This window comes from Heptranchias perlo, chromosome 8 (assembly GCF_035084215.1).
Source record: "Heptranchias perlo isolate sHepPer1 chromosome 8, sHepPer1.hap1, whole genome shotgun sequence".
NCBI lineage: Eukaryota > Metazoa > Chordata > Chondrichthyes > Hexanchiformes > Hexanchidae > Heptranchias > Heptranchias perlo.
This window is the reverse complement of record NC_090332.1, coordinates 49,508,376-49,526,140: the sequence shown is the minus strand read 5'-3', so window position 1 is coordinate 49,526,140 and position 17,765 is coordinate 49,508,376. Positions and strand designations below refer to the sequence as shown.

Below are 17,765 nucleotides of genomic sequence, written 5' to 3'. Positions count from 1 at the left end.
GTTATGTTATTGGACTAGTAATTCAGAGGCCTGGACTATTAAGTGCAAATCCCACCATGGCAGTTTGTGAATTTGAATTTATTTTTTTTGAAGAAAACTAACTAAATCTAAAATAAAAAGGTGGCATCAGTGAAACTGACCATGAAGCTGCCAGATCATAAAAACCAAACTGGTTCACTAATATCCTTTAGGGAAAAGGAAACCTGCCATTTCCCGCCTAGATGTGACTGCAATCCCACACCAAAGTGGTTGACTCTTAACTGTCCTCTGAAATGGCATCAAGCCGTTACAAAAAAAATCACAGACTGCAGCACTTCAAGGCGGCGGCTCACCACCTTCTCAAGGGCAACTAGGGATGGGCAATAAATGCTGGCTTTGCTAGTGACGCTCATATCCCCAGAATTAATTTTTAAACAGTGGCATTAGATAGGCACTTGTGCCATCATTTCCCCAACACACTGGACTTCACAAATCTGGCAAATTTACTTTAGGGTTGCCGTCACCTGCACTGGGAGCGATCTGCGCAAGCATTCCTAAAACCGTGAAAACAACTTTAAACTTCAGCTAGGTCAGCTCAACAGCTCCTGTTTTCCAGAGAAGGAGCCCAATTTTCAATTAATCTTTCCTCATAACTTATCTTGTCATGGTCTCCATGCAGCCGATTCTGATCTCAGTATCTATAGTCTGCAGCATTGTACTGAAGATTTAAGGTCTTTAAGTGACAGATGTTATGGAGTCATGCTTTCCAAAGTTCTAGGTAGAGCAGACAAAAACTGGATTTTTTTCTCCCATTGCAAAACCTGGGACAGGAGTATTAAATTAGTTTTATTTGATGCATTCCAAAATAAACCTTAAATTTTCCTCACCAAAAGAACTCTTCATTCTACTTGCCAATTTCAAGCAGTTACTTCTACTTAGTAAAGCGATAACATCTTCAAAAGGAAGGTGCGAGGACAACGCAACCTCGCAATATCTGCTATTCAATCTGTGCCATTCTAACAAAGTGAACACTACCATTCAGTATTTATACATTCCCTTGTCCCCAAAACTTCAACAGCTTCTAAATTACCTGCTTGACACATGCACTAACTTAAGTTTGGTAAGAAATTTGGATTAAGCAACAGCTTGTGATTATACAAACTCACTGGTAAGACCCAGACATAGGAACAGACCCTTGAGCATGTTCTGCCATTCAATTAGATCATGGATGATCTGTACCCTGACTCCATATCACTTGCTATCCTTTCCTTATAAAAATTTGTTGATCTCAGTCTTGAAAACTTTAATGGACGCAGCATCCACAAACTTTCGGGGCAGAGAATTCCAGGCAGGATACTGAAGAGTTTTTAAACCGTGGTGTGCAATCAGACTAAATACTGACCACTTATATAGCATAGTTTGAAATGCATCAATTAAAAATTCACAACACAAAATTAGGAGCATTATGCATAATTTTAAAATCTCAAGTCAATCTTTCAAGTAAGAAGTTCTCAGTTTGAACTGTTACTTTTCAAAAGAAAAAACCCCACAAAATCAATGATGTGGCTCAGGAAATAAATATTATGATGGCAATTTATCATTGATAGATGCACAGCTGGATGTTCAGGCAGTTCTCAGCATGCTTGTTTTCAGCAAAAAAGAGATCACTTAGCAAATCTGATTTAAAAACAAAATACAGCTGCCAAGACAACAACTTGAGGCCATAATAAAAGCACACGTTGATTTCTAATTCTTCCATTTTGAACAATGATCAGTAGAACCTATTTACTTTAAGAAGTGATGGCCATGGAGAGGCTGCAGAAAAGATTTATAAGAATGGTTTCAGGGATGAGGGACTTTAGTTACGTGGATGGACTGGAGAAGCTGGGGTTGTTCTCAGAGCAGAGAAGGTTGAGAAGAGATTTGATAGAGGCGTTCAAAATCATGAATGGTCTAGACAGTAGATAGAGAGAAACTATTCCCACTGACAGGAGGGTCAAGAACCAGAGGTCATAGATTTAAAAGGTGACTGGCAAAAGAACCAAAGGCAACATGAGGAAACATTTTTTTTTACAAGCGAGTGGTTATGATCTGGAATGCACTGCCTGAAAGGGTGATGGAGGCAGATTCAATCATGGCTTTCAAAAGGGAATTGGATAAATACTTTGAAGAAAAAAATTTGCAAGGCTACGGGGAAAGGGCGGAAGAGTAGGACTAGCTGGATTGCTCTTGCAAAGAGCCAGCACGGACTCGACGGACTGAATGGCCTCCTTCTGTGCGCTAACCATTCTATGATTCTATTAACTGATGAAAAAGAAACATACCCATTTTGCTATTATAGTGACAAAACACATTGGGCCAGATTTTGCTGCTGCAGCGTGCCCCGTTAGACTTACAAATGCATGTTTAGGTTTTAAAAACTTTTGCCCACAAAGTTGCTGGAAGTGCAAGCCGATAACAGCGCAGCTAGGGCAACAGGACACCTGGGACCTTGGTAAACATCGGAAAAAAGTGTATCTCCTTAACCAATGAGATTGAAGAATTAAGTAAACAAAGGAACAGTGAAGGAGGGTGAATTAGAGTGGGTAAATGCAATGTCAAATCAGGTACAGAAAGAAATAAAAAAGGAAAGAAAAACTGGATTAAGAGGGGAAAAAAGAGAAAGGAAAAGAAACTTTAAAATTTGACATTTTTTAAATCTTCTAAAACAATTCACAACCTAATGAGACTCCACATTTAACTGTTCACTTTCTGGGCAAGAGATGTTGATTGGCAGTTATTAATAATTATCATTGTTAAAAAGATACTTACACTGATTACTAGACTTAACACTCTGCGGCATGTTTAATGGACAATTAATGTGCAAATGCAGCAATTTCAGGAAAATCACGGGGAGGTTAAGCACGAGATGCCGTTTTCACGAAGCTAACTCCGACAACTTGTAGCGATTCGCAATTCACAGGATATCTCTTCCTCGCTACGTGCATTAATAACAGCGTGCGTCTTCAGCTGCCATTATTTTTTCAGCAAAATCTGGCCCTTTCATTTTTGCCTTGAAGTCTTTGAGCCACCAGCCTCACCTGGAATTGCTGACCTCCACCAGACATTACCCTAATTCAATGATTAAGTTTAACAGTCTGCACTCATGCTTCTCTCCTTCTCTATCTTTTACCCCACTAAAACCAACTTCAACAGAATCAAAAATGTTTTAAAAAGTTTGAGTAACACTGAAGTATTGAGGTACACATGAATCAAAGCTGGTTTGCTTTTATAAATGGAGTGTGATATTGATGGTCAAATTACTTCTGTGTTTTATTCACCAACCACAAATTTAATATTTTTAACAAGTAACACAAAAATATAGCATCCAGAGTTTCTGGAAGGAGTATAATAGTCCATTTATATCATAGGCTGCTTCAAAAAGAAATGCAGGAATCCACATTGACAGTTTGCATAGACAGGCTGCCCATAGCCAGAAACAAAAAATGGGAGTCAGCACCACTGGCAGCATATGTTTACACTTCTGCCCGACCGTACTATCTTGAGATGCCAAGGAAAACTACTTCTTTGGGTGGAAACAGCAGAATCTCATTTACCTTGCAGCACTATCACTGCCAGCAGTTCTGCAAAGTAAATTCAGTATTATTTTAGATTCTCACGAGTCCAAGCATTTGAAGTTCCATTTCAAATTTAGGAGTTTGCCTATAGATGTTACACAGTTAACTGGCAAAGACTTCAGAATTACCACATGGGAACTGGATCAGGATAGAAACTGGCTTTTCATTCAAATCCAGGCATGAAGATGTGCGCTTGCAGCTTAGGCATGTTCCACAGCACAAATCTGCCCCTAATTTGGCATTGCATTGATAATTTCACTCAGAGAAACTCAAACTATAAGAATGGATAATGTGGCAAGTAGAAAATTTCACATCGGTGCACTAATGGTGTGCCCTGAGGTTTTGGCCTGAGAAATTACTAACGGTAAACAAAGCGAGCTTCACGCTGCAGCTGGATACCATCATAGTGTGATTAAACCATTAGGGGTATTCCATGGCCCAGCACTTAGTTCTTTTACTATAAGCGTGAGAATTCATCCTAAAATTAAAAGAGGCATATAGGTCTACATGAAAAGAATTAATTTATGGCAGTCTTTAGCAATTCCTACTTTGTGTTAACAACCTGGACTTTTTACATCAAGTTCTAGAATTCAGGCCTGAATCCAGTTTTGTACAAATTCTGGATCTCACCAACACTAGGGAATGATTATGCATCTTTTCATGCAACTGCTGAAATTTGAAATTAGCTGCAACTTTCCCAATTTGAGGGGACTTCATCAAGAAATATCTGCACAAAATTTCCACCAGGAACATAATTACTCATGGGGCTGGCCCAATAAGAATCCCCTACTTTCCTCACATCATTATTAAACCCACATTATTTAATATGCTTTAGACTTTGCCACTAGTTAATCAGATTAACAATGGAGAATGAAAGTGTCAGTTCAGCTGAACAAGGATATTATACACCCACGAAAGTGCTAAGAATGGAATTGCTTTTGAAATTCCAGAATTAGACCAGTAGAACACTGCTATAGTCTAGTAATACATTCATACGCGCACTGCTACTAAGCAAGTACCAATATGAGATGGGGCCAAACATAGGGGTAAAATACAAAGTATGCATGAAGACTTTAGGGAAGGTTTGGTCCTTCAGATTTCTTTAAAAAAAAAATTACACCCATAAGATGGAGTCTAGATTGGTACAAATAATTTCCAAGCAGTCTTTATTATTGATAAATGGCGCATAATCATCTGTGGACTGTAGATTCCAAAAGATTTAGATGAATTGCTCCATTTTGGCTGCTAGAAAAATCTAGGTACGCTTCCCTAAAATCTAAGCTGTTTATATGTTTTACATAAAAAGATGAGTGTTTAATTTACTTTCTTTTTAAACTGAATAGCCAATGGGAGGAAGGATTAAGTGTTAAGACAGTCGACATATCATGGGTAAAATGTGAGCTTACCCAACCAAGCCAAAGTTCCAAATGACAAGTGATGTGATGTATAAGCTTGTATTTTCAGTGGTAACGGTTTCATTAGTTTAAGGGATTCGGATGCACAACGATTAGTGCATAACAGCACATTTTGGCAAGTGGATATCAAAGCAAGAAGGGGAAGAAGGACAGCTGCAAATACATCATTTAAATCACAACTATTAATACTCTTTTGAGACAGCGACAATCTAAAGTTAAGTCATATGCTGGAGCTTTGTAATGTGCTTTTAGATGTCAGATTGATCACGTGCGAGGCTGAGCACCAAGTATCAAAGAACTATTCAACCGCAAGACCATTTTAACAAGCTTGGTCCCATCCTCCCATGGCGTCCGAACATATACATTTTTTGACAGGAATCACTAGATTACAGTAAACAGTGGAGACGACGACTATTTTCCCTCCCTCCCCCTCTGCAGCCCTGGGACACGGCGGATAATTGGACTGCCCCTTCCTCTCCATCCCCAGATCAGCTGACTCAGCTCAGTACAGGGACTGAACCTGGGTCCTTCCCTGTTGTATGACTCGGAATAAGTGAACCCACTGAATATAACCAAACCCACTGAATATAACCAATATTTAAAAGTTTACAGATTCTATTCTTTTATCTCAAGCTGTGTTGGACGGTGCTGAGCAGATACTGTGTCCAAGTTGCTGTGTTGCGATTTAATTTGAGAGCTGAAGTCTTAAAAATGAGTTCCAGGACACGTCTAATCTTTAAACCCGAAGTTGGTTCGTCCACCCAAAGTTCGAACAGTCATTGCATAATGTTTAAGTAAACAGACAACGGTGACAGTGTACAGTTTCAGATGAAAATGATAAAAAAACATTCATCGCACCAGCGACCGCCTGCTAAACCCCGAAGCCGGCTACATTTTCAAGTTAAATATAACTCGCACCAATTCTACATCACAGTGATTCTAAACCAGGCTGCCCAGACTAGCTATCCCGTGGTTCTCGTTGGATAAGACAAAGTCCGTTGACGAGCAACTTGAAACTCGGAAAAAGCACTCATAATGGATTAGGTCCATGAGTGTATTTTTACTAACCACGAAGGCAATAAACGGGAATCCCAAGTGAGTCATGGGTCAAAACACCCGTCAAATATGAAGTAATAAAATACACAAAGAGACACCAGGTCTACTCACCCATTAAGGCTCTTAGCCACTAAAATAAGTGAACGCGGACAAGTTTAAGTTCGGGGAGGGGGGAAAAAAGAGAAGAGGGGAGCGCACAAAAAATAAGTTCGGTTTTGGTGAGAAAAATAGCAACGAAATTATACAGCACTCAGATAGGAAACTAAACACGGAGCCAACATTAGAATGAAGCGAATTCAAATCCCAAAACTACACGAAGGCAAAAGACTAAACTAGTAAAAAAAATCAGGTCATTTTAAACACAACACCCACACAAGCCCGCAGAATCAGCTGTTGAAAATATTACAAGAACATTGTTCTTTTATGTTGTGAAAACAGGGCTAGTTGCTTGGAGGACACGAATGATTATTGAAGGGGGAGGGGAGGCTGTCAAGAGTGAAACGCCGCTGCAAAAACAGCTGAAAGTTCTTACCTTTAATCCACTCCACCACTTGTTTCGGCGTCCACTTTGTGATCGGTTCCATTGGTTTGAAAGATTGGGGGGGAATAAAAAAAATCAGACAGGCAGAACCTGGTCACTCGGAATGGAACGGTGTCTCGTCCTGATGTTGTCGGTGTTCCGGAGCTCACATGGTGACCCGACCCGACCCTCGATCAACCTCCTGTGTCCCGAGCAAACCCAGGCTCTCTGCCTTTCACTACGGTATCAGGTTGCATTCGCGACTACTTCCGTCGAAACTCCTTAAAGGGAAGGGCCCGCTGCACCCAGCGTGCTTTGCTTATTATTGTGATTATTATTTGTATCTGCCGACATAAAAAGCGTGGGCGAGAGAGAAAGCATTTTTTTTCTTTCTTAGGCTCCCCTTTTATAAAAAGAGGGGGGGGGGGGTTAGGGTGTGTTCTTATTTTTTAAAAAACCAAAACCAAAAAATAACACAATCAAATAATAATTTTATTATAACGATCAAGGAAGCACTCCAGCCCCTGTGGTGCCCACCAGTCACGGAAAGCCTCAAGCGTACCGGCAGACACCGCGTGCTCCTTCTCCAGAGCCACCTGGGCCCGGAGAATGCCGCAAAGCAGAGGCAGACCGTCGAAGCGACCACCCACACGAGCCGCGTCTGACCTAGACCTGTGGATAGCCACCTTGGACAGGCCCAGAAGCAGACCCACAGGATGTCCTCCGACTTGCTCGCCCCCTTCCTCACCGGGTGGCCAAAGATCAGGAGTCTGGGACTGAAGTGCAAACAGAACTTGAGGAGCAGCCTCTTTAAATTGTGGAACAGTGGCTACAGCCTCCCACATCCTGTGAATAAATGGAACACGGATTGACAAATTTCTATTACACACTTTCCCCTTCCACACCAATAATTATAAGTGAAAAAGAGAAAAGTGAAAAAAGGGAATCTAGCCTTGGTATCCCTACTTACAAAAGTATGGGTCAAAAGGCAGAGCCCTGCTACGTCCGGCAGGCTACTTGGATAGGCGTTCTTTTCACACTTAAACGGGTACAGTGGCGCATGTAAGTTGTATTGGAAAGCTTTTTCCATATGTTCATAATAAACATATATACTATGATGACATTATTCACAACACAGAAACAAAAACGTCACTGTGACACCCTCGAGACTTTTTAGTCACCCAAAGCAATAACAAATCATTCTTAACACGCATTCCAGCTAATCAACAATTTACACTTCTATAGTGCTCCTCTCTTTTTAATTCTTTCATGGGATGTGGGGGTCGCTGGCAAGGCCAGCGTTTATTGCCCATCTCTAATTGCCCTTGAGAAGGTGGTGGTGAGCCACCTTCTTGAACCTCTGCAGTCCGTGTGGTGAAGGTTCTCCCACAGTGCTGTCAGGAAGGGAGTTCCAGAATTTTGACCCAGCAACGATGAAGGAACGGCGATATATTTCCAAGTCGGGATGGTGTGTGAGTTGGAGGGGAACGTGCAGGTGGTGTTGTTCCCATGTGCCTGCTGTCCTTTTCTTTCTAGGTGGTAGGGGTTGCGGCTTTGGGAGGTGCTGTTGAAGAAGCCTTGGCGAGTTGCTGCAGTGCATCTTGTAGATGGTACACACTGCAGCCACGGTGCGCCGGTGGTGAAGGGAGTGAATGTTTAGGGTGGTGGATGGGGTGCCAATCAAGCGGGCTGCCTTGTCCTGGATGGTGTCGAGCTTCTTAAGCATTGTTGGAGCTGCACTCATCCAGGCAAGTGCTAGGATGATAACAGAACTGAGAAGTTACACCTATCAGGAAAGATTGAACAGGCTGGGGCTCTTCTCTCTAGAAAGGAGAAAAGAGGGGTGACTTGAAAGACGTCTTTAAGATTATGAAAGGATTTGATAGGGTAGATGTAGAGATGATGTTTCTACTTGCGGGGGAGACCAGAACTAATGATCATAAAAATAAGATAGTCACTAATAAATCCAATAGGGAATTCAGGAGAGTGGTTAGAATGTGGAACTCACTATCACAAGGAGTAATTCAGGTGACTGGCATAGATACATTTAAGGGGAAGATAGATAAACACATGAGGGAGAAAGGAATAGAAGGATATGTTGATGGGGTTAGATGAATAAGGTTGGGAGGAGGCTCGTGTGGAGCATGAACACCTGCATAGACCTGTTGGGCCAAATAGCCTGTTTGTGTGCTGTACATTCTATGTAATTCTATGTAATATCATGGTATCATAGTAGGTACAGCACAGGAGGAGGACATTTGGCCCATCGTGCCTGTACCGACTCTTTGAAAGAGATATCCAATTGGTCCCATTCCCCTGCTCTTTCCCCATTGCCCTGTAAATTTTTTCCCTTCAATTATTTATCCAATTCCCTTTTGAAAGTTACTATTGAATCAGCTTCCACCAACCTTTCAGGCAATGCATTCCACATCATTACAACTCGCTGTGGAAAATAATATTTCCTCATGTCGCCCCTGGCACTTTTGTCGATCACCTTAAATCTGTGTCCTTTGGTTACCAACCCTTCTGCCACTGGAAACAGTTTTTCCTTAGTTACTCTATCAAAACCATCCATGATCTTGAACATCTCTATCAAATCTCCCCTTAACCTTCTCTGTTCAAAGGAGAACAACCCCAGCTTCTCCAGTCTCTCCACATAACTAAAGTCCCTCATCCCTGGTACCATTCTAGTAAATCTCTTCTGCACCCTCTCTAAGGTCTTGACATCTTCCTAAAGTGTGGTACCCAGAATTGAACTCAATACTCCAGCTGAGGCCTAACCAGTGTTTTATAAAGGTTTAGCATAACTTCTGTGCTTTTGTACTCTATGTCTTTATTAATAAAGTCCAGGATCCTATATGCTTTTCTAACAGCCTTCTCAATTTGTCCTACAACCTTCGAAGATTTGTGTATGTGCACCCCCTGGCGTCTCTGTTCCTGCACCCCCTTTAAAATTGTACCATTTAGTTTATATTGCCTCTCCTCATTCTTCCTACCAAAATGCATCACTTCACACTTCTCTGCATTAAATTTCATCCGCCATGTGTCTGCCTATTTCACCAGTCTGTCTATGTCCTCCTGAAGTTTGTTACTAACCTCCAAATTGTTTACTACGTTTCTGAGTTTCATGTCATCTGCAAACTTTGAAATTATGCCCTGTACAAGTCCAGGTCATTAAATACATCAAAAAGAGCAGTGGTCCTAATACTGACCCCTGGGGAACACCGTTGTATATTTCCCTTCAGTCTGAAAAATAACCATTCACTACTACTCCCTGCTTTCTGTCCCCTAGCCAATTTTGTACCCATGCTGCCAGCATCCCTTTAATCCCATGGGTTTAAAATTTGCTATTATGTGGTACTTTATCAAATGCCTTTTGAAAGTCCACATACACAACATCAACTGCACTACCCTCATCAACCCTCTCCGTTACTTCATCAAGAACTCAATCAAGTTAGTCAAACACAATTTTTCTTTAACAGATCCGTGCTGACTTTCATTTGTTGGCCCAAACTTTTCCAAGTGCCAATTCATTTTGTCCCAGATTATTGTCTCTAAAAGTTTCCCCACCACCGATGTTAGGCTGGGTTTATCACTCTCCCCTTTTTTGAATAGGAGTGCAACATGTGCAATCCTCCAGTCTTCTGGCACTGTCCCCATATTTAAAGAGGATTGGAAGATTGTGGCCAGAGCCTCCACAATTTCCACCCTTATTTCCCTCAGTAACCTAGGATACATCCCATTTGGACCGGGTGGCTTTTCTACTTTGGGTATTGCCAATCTTTTAAGTACCTCCTCATTATCTATTTTTATCCTATTCAATATTTACTGCTACAATAGCAGCATCCTCTTCTCTAATAGAGTCATAGAGTCATAGAGTTATACAGCACGGATAGAGGCCCTTCGGCCCATCGTGTCCGTGCCGGCCATCAGCCCTGTCTACTCTAATCCCATATTCCAGCATTTGGTCCGTAGCCTTGTATGCTATGGCATTTCAAGTGCTCATCCAAATGCTTCTTGAATGTTGTGAGGGTTCCTGCCTCCACAACCCTTTCAGACAGTGAGTTCCAGACTCCAACCACCCTCTGGGTGAAAAAGTTCTTTCTCAAATCCCCTCTAAACCTCCCGCCTTTTACCTTGAATCTATGTCCCCTTGTTATAGAACCCTCAACGAAGGGAAAAAGCTCCTTAGTATCCATAATGAAAATGGATACAAAGTATTAATTTAGTGCCTCAGCCATAAGAAGATATCCTTTTTTGTCCCTAATCGATCCCACCCTTCCTTTGACTACCCTTTTACTATTTATATATTTATAAAAGACTTTTGTATTAGCCATTAATCTAGTCTCATACTCTCTCTTTGCCCTTCTTATTACCTTTTTTAGATCTCCTCTGTACTTTCTGTATTCAGCTTGGTTCTCTACTGTATTATGAATCTTACATTCATCATAAGCATCCTTTTTTCCATTTCATTTTAATCTCTATATCTTCAGTCATTCATGGAGCTCTAGCTTTGAATGCCGTTCCTTTCCCCCTCATAGGGTTGTGTCAATTCTGTACTGGAACCAACTCCTCCTTGAAGGCCTCCCATTGTCCACTAATGTCCACTATTCTCTGGGAAAAGAACCACTTCCTAACATCTAACCTAGTTCTGGCCTTACATAACTTGAAATTGTGTCCCCTGGTCCTCCTTAACCTATTTAGTTGAAACAAACTGTCTACACATCTTATAAACCTTGATCAAATCACCCCAACTTCTATGCTTCTCTAAAGTGTAGTGTCCTAGCTCTTTGAGCCTATCTTGATAACTAAGATGCTTCAAACTGGGAATTAATCTACTGGCCCTCCTCTACATCTTTAGAACATTTCAAAGAGCTTTGCAACCAATGAAATATTTTTGAAGGGTAATTACTGTTATAATGTAGGCCAACACAGCGGTCAATTTGTACACAGCAAGGTCCCACAAACATTGATGAATAAATGACTCGATAATCTGTTTTAATGGTATTGGTTGGGAATAAATATTAGCTAGGACCCCTCCCCTGTGCTTCTTCAGATAGTGTCATGGGATCTTTTACATACACCTGAGAGGGTAGGCAAGACCTTAGTTTGACATCTCATCAGCAATTCTTGACTGTATAGCGAACCCTCAGTCCTGCACTAAAGTGCCAGCGTAAATTATGTGCTCAAGTCTCTGGAATGAGGCTTGAACCCACAACATTCTGACTCAGAAGTTAGAGTGTTACTACTAAGCCAAGGCTAATACTCTTCTATGTGACCACTCATCCTCTTTCCCTTCTTTTCTCACCTTCCAAAGCATTTCCCCCTCCCCCTTCTGCATACACCTCCACCGGGGAGGTGGGATGGTTTTCCTGCTCTTAGCAATGTTGTTTATGTAATGGGTATGCAAGGGTAACAACTTTATTTAATTCCAGTTGGCAAGGTAAACACTGATCTGGAAACTCCTGAGGCCCTGCTCTGCCAACGTAAGTGCGGCGGGGCAGTACTTATGCCTGTGGAAATCAGAGGAGGCTGTCCCTCCCGGAAATTCCAGGGTCAGCTCATTTAAATAATGCTGGGAGACAAGGGTGGGAGTCCTACCCACAGGGGCCCAGAAATGCTGGGGATCCTTGAAAATTCTGTTACAGGGCAGAGCAAGGGTGTAACTTCTCAATTTAAAAGTCTCCATGCAGTTGAGCATCTAATTTTTCAGAGGCTGATGTAGAAGTGCTGCTGGCACTATTTAGAAAATGGAGGAATGCCACAGTTGAAGTACCAGGCAGGAGGCCACTACATGCTTGAGTATAATTCATGTGGAAGGAGCTGGCTGTGGTTGTTAGTGGGAACTCCATAATCCCAATGAACCACGTGCTGTATCGGAGGATGTTTAATTACTTTACTAAGTCAGCAAAGGTTTTCAAATGAATAACAGGGCAGAGAAGTGAATCAAAGGGAAAATATATATGTATTCCATTGGACAAGGTCAAGCAATGCCCTTTAGAGTATCATATGGCAGTGTGTCCCTTCTCCCAGAAGCAGTGTCACTTGGCAGCAATTATGTTCAATGTTTTATATCTTGTAATGCATGCTAGCACACTAAAGTCTGACATACTAGGTCCTTGCTCCTTGACACCTAATCTTGCTACCATCCATTCCACAAATCCAGACTGCTTGTGAATGCAGGATCTAGAGAACAGCAGCAGCCAATAAACACAATGCATTCCTCCTGTCAGACAAGATAATAGATAATGCCAAGGAACACCAAACTATTGGAGGAAATGCCAACATCTGGCATTTGACACCAAATGACGAGGAAACAAAGGACATAATTGGCTTACACTCTAGCCTGGCAGTTGGGGATGAAGATATGGGAGTCTTTGTGCCAGGCAATAGAATTGTTACTGGAAGACTCCAAAGCACTACTCAATGAGCAGCCTGATTTTGGCATGCACATCATTGTAATATTCCTTGTGCCTGTTGGTTGTCATGGCAATGGATGTCATCAGCCAAGTTTGGAGAAGGTAGCCAGAATTCCCTATTCCCTATTCAAGATCTATTCCATCTCTATGGAATAGATCTTGAATGTTGGGCTGTTGCAGGATGCAACAGTTAGGGTAGATCCCAAGATACATGGAGGACGCTCAGATCGACATCGCATTCTACCAACACATTGACTGAATAATATCCCATAATTGTCTGATGCTAGGGGATTTAGGTGTTCAATGCCATCTACGTTTCCTTGCAGTCCTCAACTTCTTGTGCATATGTACTAAATACAGATATTAGTAATATTGCACATTGTGTAAACTGGGAAATATTTGCTGCACATTTGTCATTTTAACTTTGCTTCAACTTAAGGACATTCAATGACTGGAGTATTTAAGTAGAGATCAATGGAGGACAGCATCAGTGGAACTACTAATGCTACAAAAAAGGCCTAACCAGCTTGATGCTAGAAAAAATAATTCCTACCATGGATTTTAGCTCTAGTTTGGAGCTGATGGAGAAATCCAATTTCCATCTGCAGTGACAACTGCCATTGCTACCTCAAGTTCCAATGATCTCAGCAGGGTTTAACACCTCCAACTGTGACATAAAGGTGTAATTCCACCATAGAAATTAGCTGCAGAAAGTCAAGGTTCAGTTCCTGGTTTGTGCAGATTTAGCTAATCTCAGCTGGGTTAGGAAAGGGAAAATCAACCAGGGTTCTGAGTCATTCTGCCGGACTCCTGCCAGTGTTACAGCGGGAGTCCACATAAATGGTCCCTTTGTCCTTTGTTGGAGCTGATGATGACAGGTGTTTCCCAACAATCAAAGCAACACTCCTGTGGGATGGCACTGATACCTTTGTCTCCTGGTTGCTTGTAAGAGACTAGCCACCTTCTTGCCTGTGAGAGTCAATACGTGCTTGTCTATCTCATTTACAAAACCAGCATTTAATGCATCATACACAGTGACTTTAAAGAAAGTGCAAGTGTTATTGTGTGTTAAGAAGGGCCACCATATGCTTAAAGCATTTAATGTGAAGTATCACCCTGTGCTGTCTTTCTAAGATGAGTACTCCTTCTTACTGCCGTTTCTGTACCTCTAACTCTACCTCTACCTCTAGGGCTAAGTGCTTCCTGATATGAGACAAGCACTACCATATTTGTTGCTGAGGGCTACTGGATAAAGAAGGCCCGCTGTCTCTGTGTGCAAACAACCCAGGACTGACCAGGGTCGTTGTGCTGGACCTGAGCACCCCAGCTTCCTGTCTGTCATCTTCAGGGTTCGCTCTGACACCCTTCTCCTCTTCTTGGTCCTTGTCATCAATATCTGGAAGTCCATGTAGATAACATCCATAGACACTCCTTTATCTACCATGTTAGTTACCTCCTCAAAAAATCCAACTAGGTTCATTAGGCATAACTTGCCCTTTAAAAATCCGTACTGGCTCTCTTTGATCAGTTCATATTTGTCCATGTGCTCAGTCACTCTGTCTCTAATAACGGATTCTAGTAACTTCCCCATAACGGACGTTAGGCTAAGAGGCCTCTAACTTCCTAGTTTATCTTTCCTACCCTTCTTAAATAATGGAGTGACATTGGCAAGTTTCCAATCCAAGGAGGCAATTCCTGAATCAAGAGACTTTTGGAAGATCATGACGAGAGCATCTATAATTTCTTTACCTACCTAACCCTGGGAGGAAACCACCAGGTCCTGGAGTTTATCTATCTTTAGGCTCATTATTTTCCCGATATATACTTAAAAGGAAAAAAATTGCAGGGCTATGGGGATAGGGTGGGGGAGTGGGACTAGCTGGATTGCTCTTGCATAGAGCCGGCAAGGACTCAATGGGCCAAATGGCCTCCTTCCATGCTGTAACCTTTCTATAATTCTATGAACTCCAATTGCCCTATCCGAATGCACCATACTCCAACCCACTCGCCACTACTACTCCACATATTTCCTTTTTCACCATCATCCATGATTGAGCCCCTCCTTGATAAGTATACAGCTTCCCTTTGTGCTACTCTAGGCAACATCCTCTGTGTCTACTGCAGCTCGCACCATTGACTCTGTCACACTGTCTCATGCGTTTATTTCAGCATAAACCACAGCTACCTTCCTGGCCTTTAGCTGTCATGGCCCCAAATTCTTTAAGTCTCTACCTAAGCCTCTCCTTCTCGCTACCTCTCATCCATCCTTCAAAAGGCTCTTCAAAACTTCTTTGCTCATGAGCCAGAAATTGCGCAGAGAGGCAAGGCAACGCTCACCATAGCTCATGCGAATTTAATTAACGAAAATATTTACTGGGGGCTCTGTGGTGTCGAATTGCTTGAATTTGAACTTTAAAAAAAATGTGTGCTATCAACCCAGCCTCTTAGCAGCGTCAGTTGCCGCACGGCTGGAAAAGTCTATAAGGAGAAGTCACGCCCACAGTTTCATGCTGCATTGCTTAAGCAGGCAAGCAGACTTCATTCAGTTAATGTTAGTATTCTGTATGTCATTGTAAATAAAAATTTAAAATATTTTTATGAAAAGCCAAAGGAATAATTGAACTAAATTAAAGAGACAGAAGGGACAAGTAAAAAAAATGTTTAATTTTTTTTAACTAAAATTTTTTTTTGTAATGAGAAAAACTATTAAAATAAGGAGTAATATGAGACTCCACAATTTCAAAAGTTAATTTTAAGTTGTTTGGCAGTCATTAAGACTATCCGCGCTGTTAAAACTTAGTTTAGACCTGGTATTTTTAAGCATAACTGTTTGGTGGCGTAATTAGTTTCTTTCCAGCTGGGCAGATAAGCAAGTTGGTGCTTTTTCAATGATTTCTCTGATTAAAGTGTGTGATGGCCCTTTAATTCGAAGCTGTCATATCGCCGGTTAACCATTGGGAGCAAGTTCACAACTTCCAAGTTTCACTGCGCATGTGAAAACACGGGAACTTTCTCCTTCAGTTCACCACTAAAAACTGAGAGTAGTGTTGAGCTCCTCCATTATTTTGGGAGTGATTTCTGGCCCCATGTCTTCGATCACCTCCCGTTAGTCTTTTCCCATCAGTCCTTGGTCTCTGGTTTCACGTCTGTGAAGTGCTTTGGGACGTTTATTATGTTAAAGGCATCCTATCAGAGCAAATTATTGTTGCGGCAACGAAAAGGACATTGAAGCTTTGAAATAATGTCTGAGCAATTAATGATTCTTTTTCAAACCACAAATTTAAGATTTTGTTTAACACTGTAGCTGGATAAAATGTATTGCTGTATATTTTAAAGGCTGCGTGTTCTTCACAAGCAGTTACAGCATCATGAAATCTGTGGGTAAGTTAGTGTTGAAAACAGTGCAGATATCATCAAGGGACGATGATGCCAGTTACTATTTTAGAACAATGGACGTGATAACAGCTTTATGTGTATTCAAGCACAATGATGTCACACACTTATTTTTATCCGGGATTAAAGCTTTCATTTTTTTGTCAAATTTCAATGACTCCAAGGAAGGGTCTGGGAAACTAGTTTTTTAACAGCTGTTGCTAGATATAGATTTGTAATTTGCAAACCGGATAAAAGGGTCACAATGAACAGTAAAACGGAACAAAACTACGTGGAGGATCCAGTGAGATTTTTTAAAGTGGAATCAACAATAAGTAAAAACCTCCTGGAAGACATATTTTGGCAAATAAAACAATACGAATTGTGCTTAACCATCTGAGACTCTAAGATTTAGGATCTGACTTTACATAGAATTATATAGGCTCCGATATTTACGGGGAGGTGGGGAGGGAGTGGCAGCGACTTTTGGCGGCCGGGAAACCCAGAAATATGGGGAACGCAGACATCCTGCCGAATTTAACGGCAGGACCTCATTTGATTTTTTTTTCTCTGGGGAACGTCCGACAGAGAGCCGGATTGAGAGGCTGGCTGGCTGTCGGGCAGGAAGGCCTGCGGTAGAAGGCCACAGCCGGGGACTGGAGAGGTGGGAGGGAGGAATCACGTGGGGGGAGGGGGGAAGAGATCGTGGGGGGTGGAATCACAAGAACATAAGAACATAAGAAATACCATACAGCCCCTCGAGCCTGCTCTGCCATTCAATAAGATCATGGCTGATCTTCGACCTCAACTCCACTTTCCCACCCAATCTCCATATCCCTTGATTCCCCTAGAGTCCAATAATCTAACCATATCAGCCTTGAATATACTCAATGACTCAGCATCCACAGCCCTCTGGGGTAAAGAATTCCAAAGATTCACAACTCTCTGAGTGAAGAAATTCCTCCTCATCTCAGTCTTAAACGGCCGACCTCTTATCTTGAGACTATGCCCCCTAGTTCTAGACTCTCCAGCCAGGGGAAACAACCTCTCAGCATCTACCCTGTCAAGCCCCCTCAGAATCTTGTATGTAATTCCCCATGTCCTCTATTAAAATCTCCCCAGACTCTAGTGAGTACAATAGGATCATTCTCATCTTTAATGGACCCTAATTCTCTAGCCAGGGCGGCTTCGGGGATCTATTTTCAGTGTGTTGTGCCATGACCGCTCCTTGAGGGTTACTTCTCACACTGGTTGTTATCATATTTACAGGCTGGCTTCCCCAATCCCCACAATCAGGATTATTACAACGTGCTGCCTCTCTACCCAAAGAATCCCAATTTACATCATCTCCTCCATTTCCTTCTCCTACCCAACAGTTTGGTTTTCC

The 17,765-nt window shown here is 41.8% G+C and overlaps 1 protein-coding gene across 1 annotated transcript in view; it reads right to left on the bottom strand.

Annotated features, from left to right (window-relative positions):
* LOC137324827 (connector enhancer of kinase suppressor of ras 3-like) overlaps nt 1–6,830 on the bottom strand; it is a 319,399-nt gene extending 312,569 nt beyond the window's left edge. Inside the window, exon 1 of the mRNA XM_067989554.1 lies at nt 6,600–6,830. Coding sequence (XP_067845655.1) covers nt 6,600–6,651 — 52 coding nt within the window. The 5' untranslated portion in view covers nt 6,652–6,830. The remainder of the gene's footprint in view (nt 1–6,599) is intronic.
* Between the last annotated feature and the right edge of the window lie 10,935 nt (nt 6,831–17,765).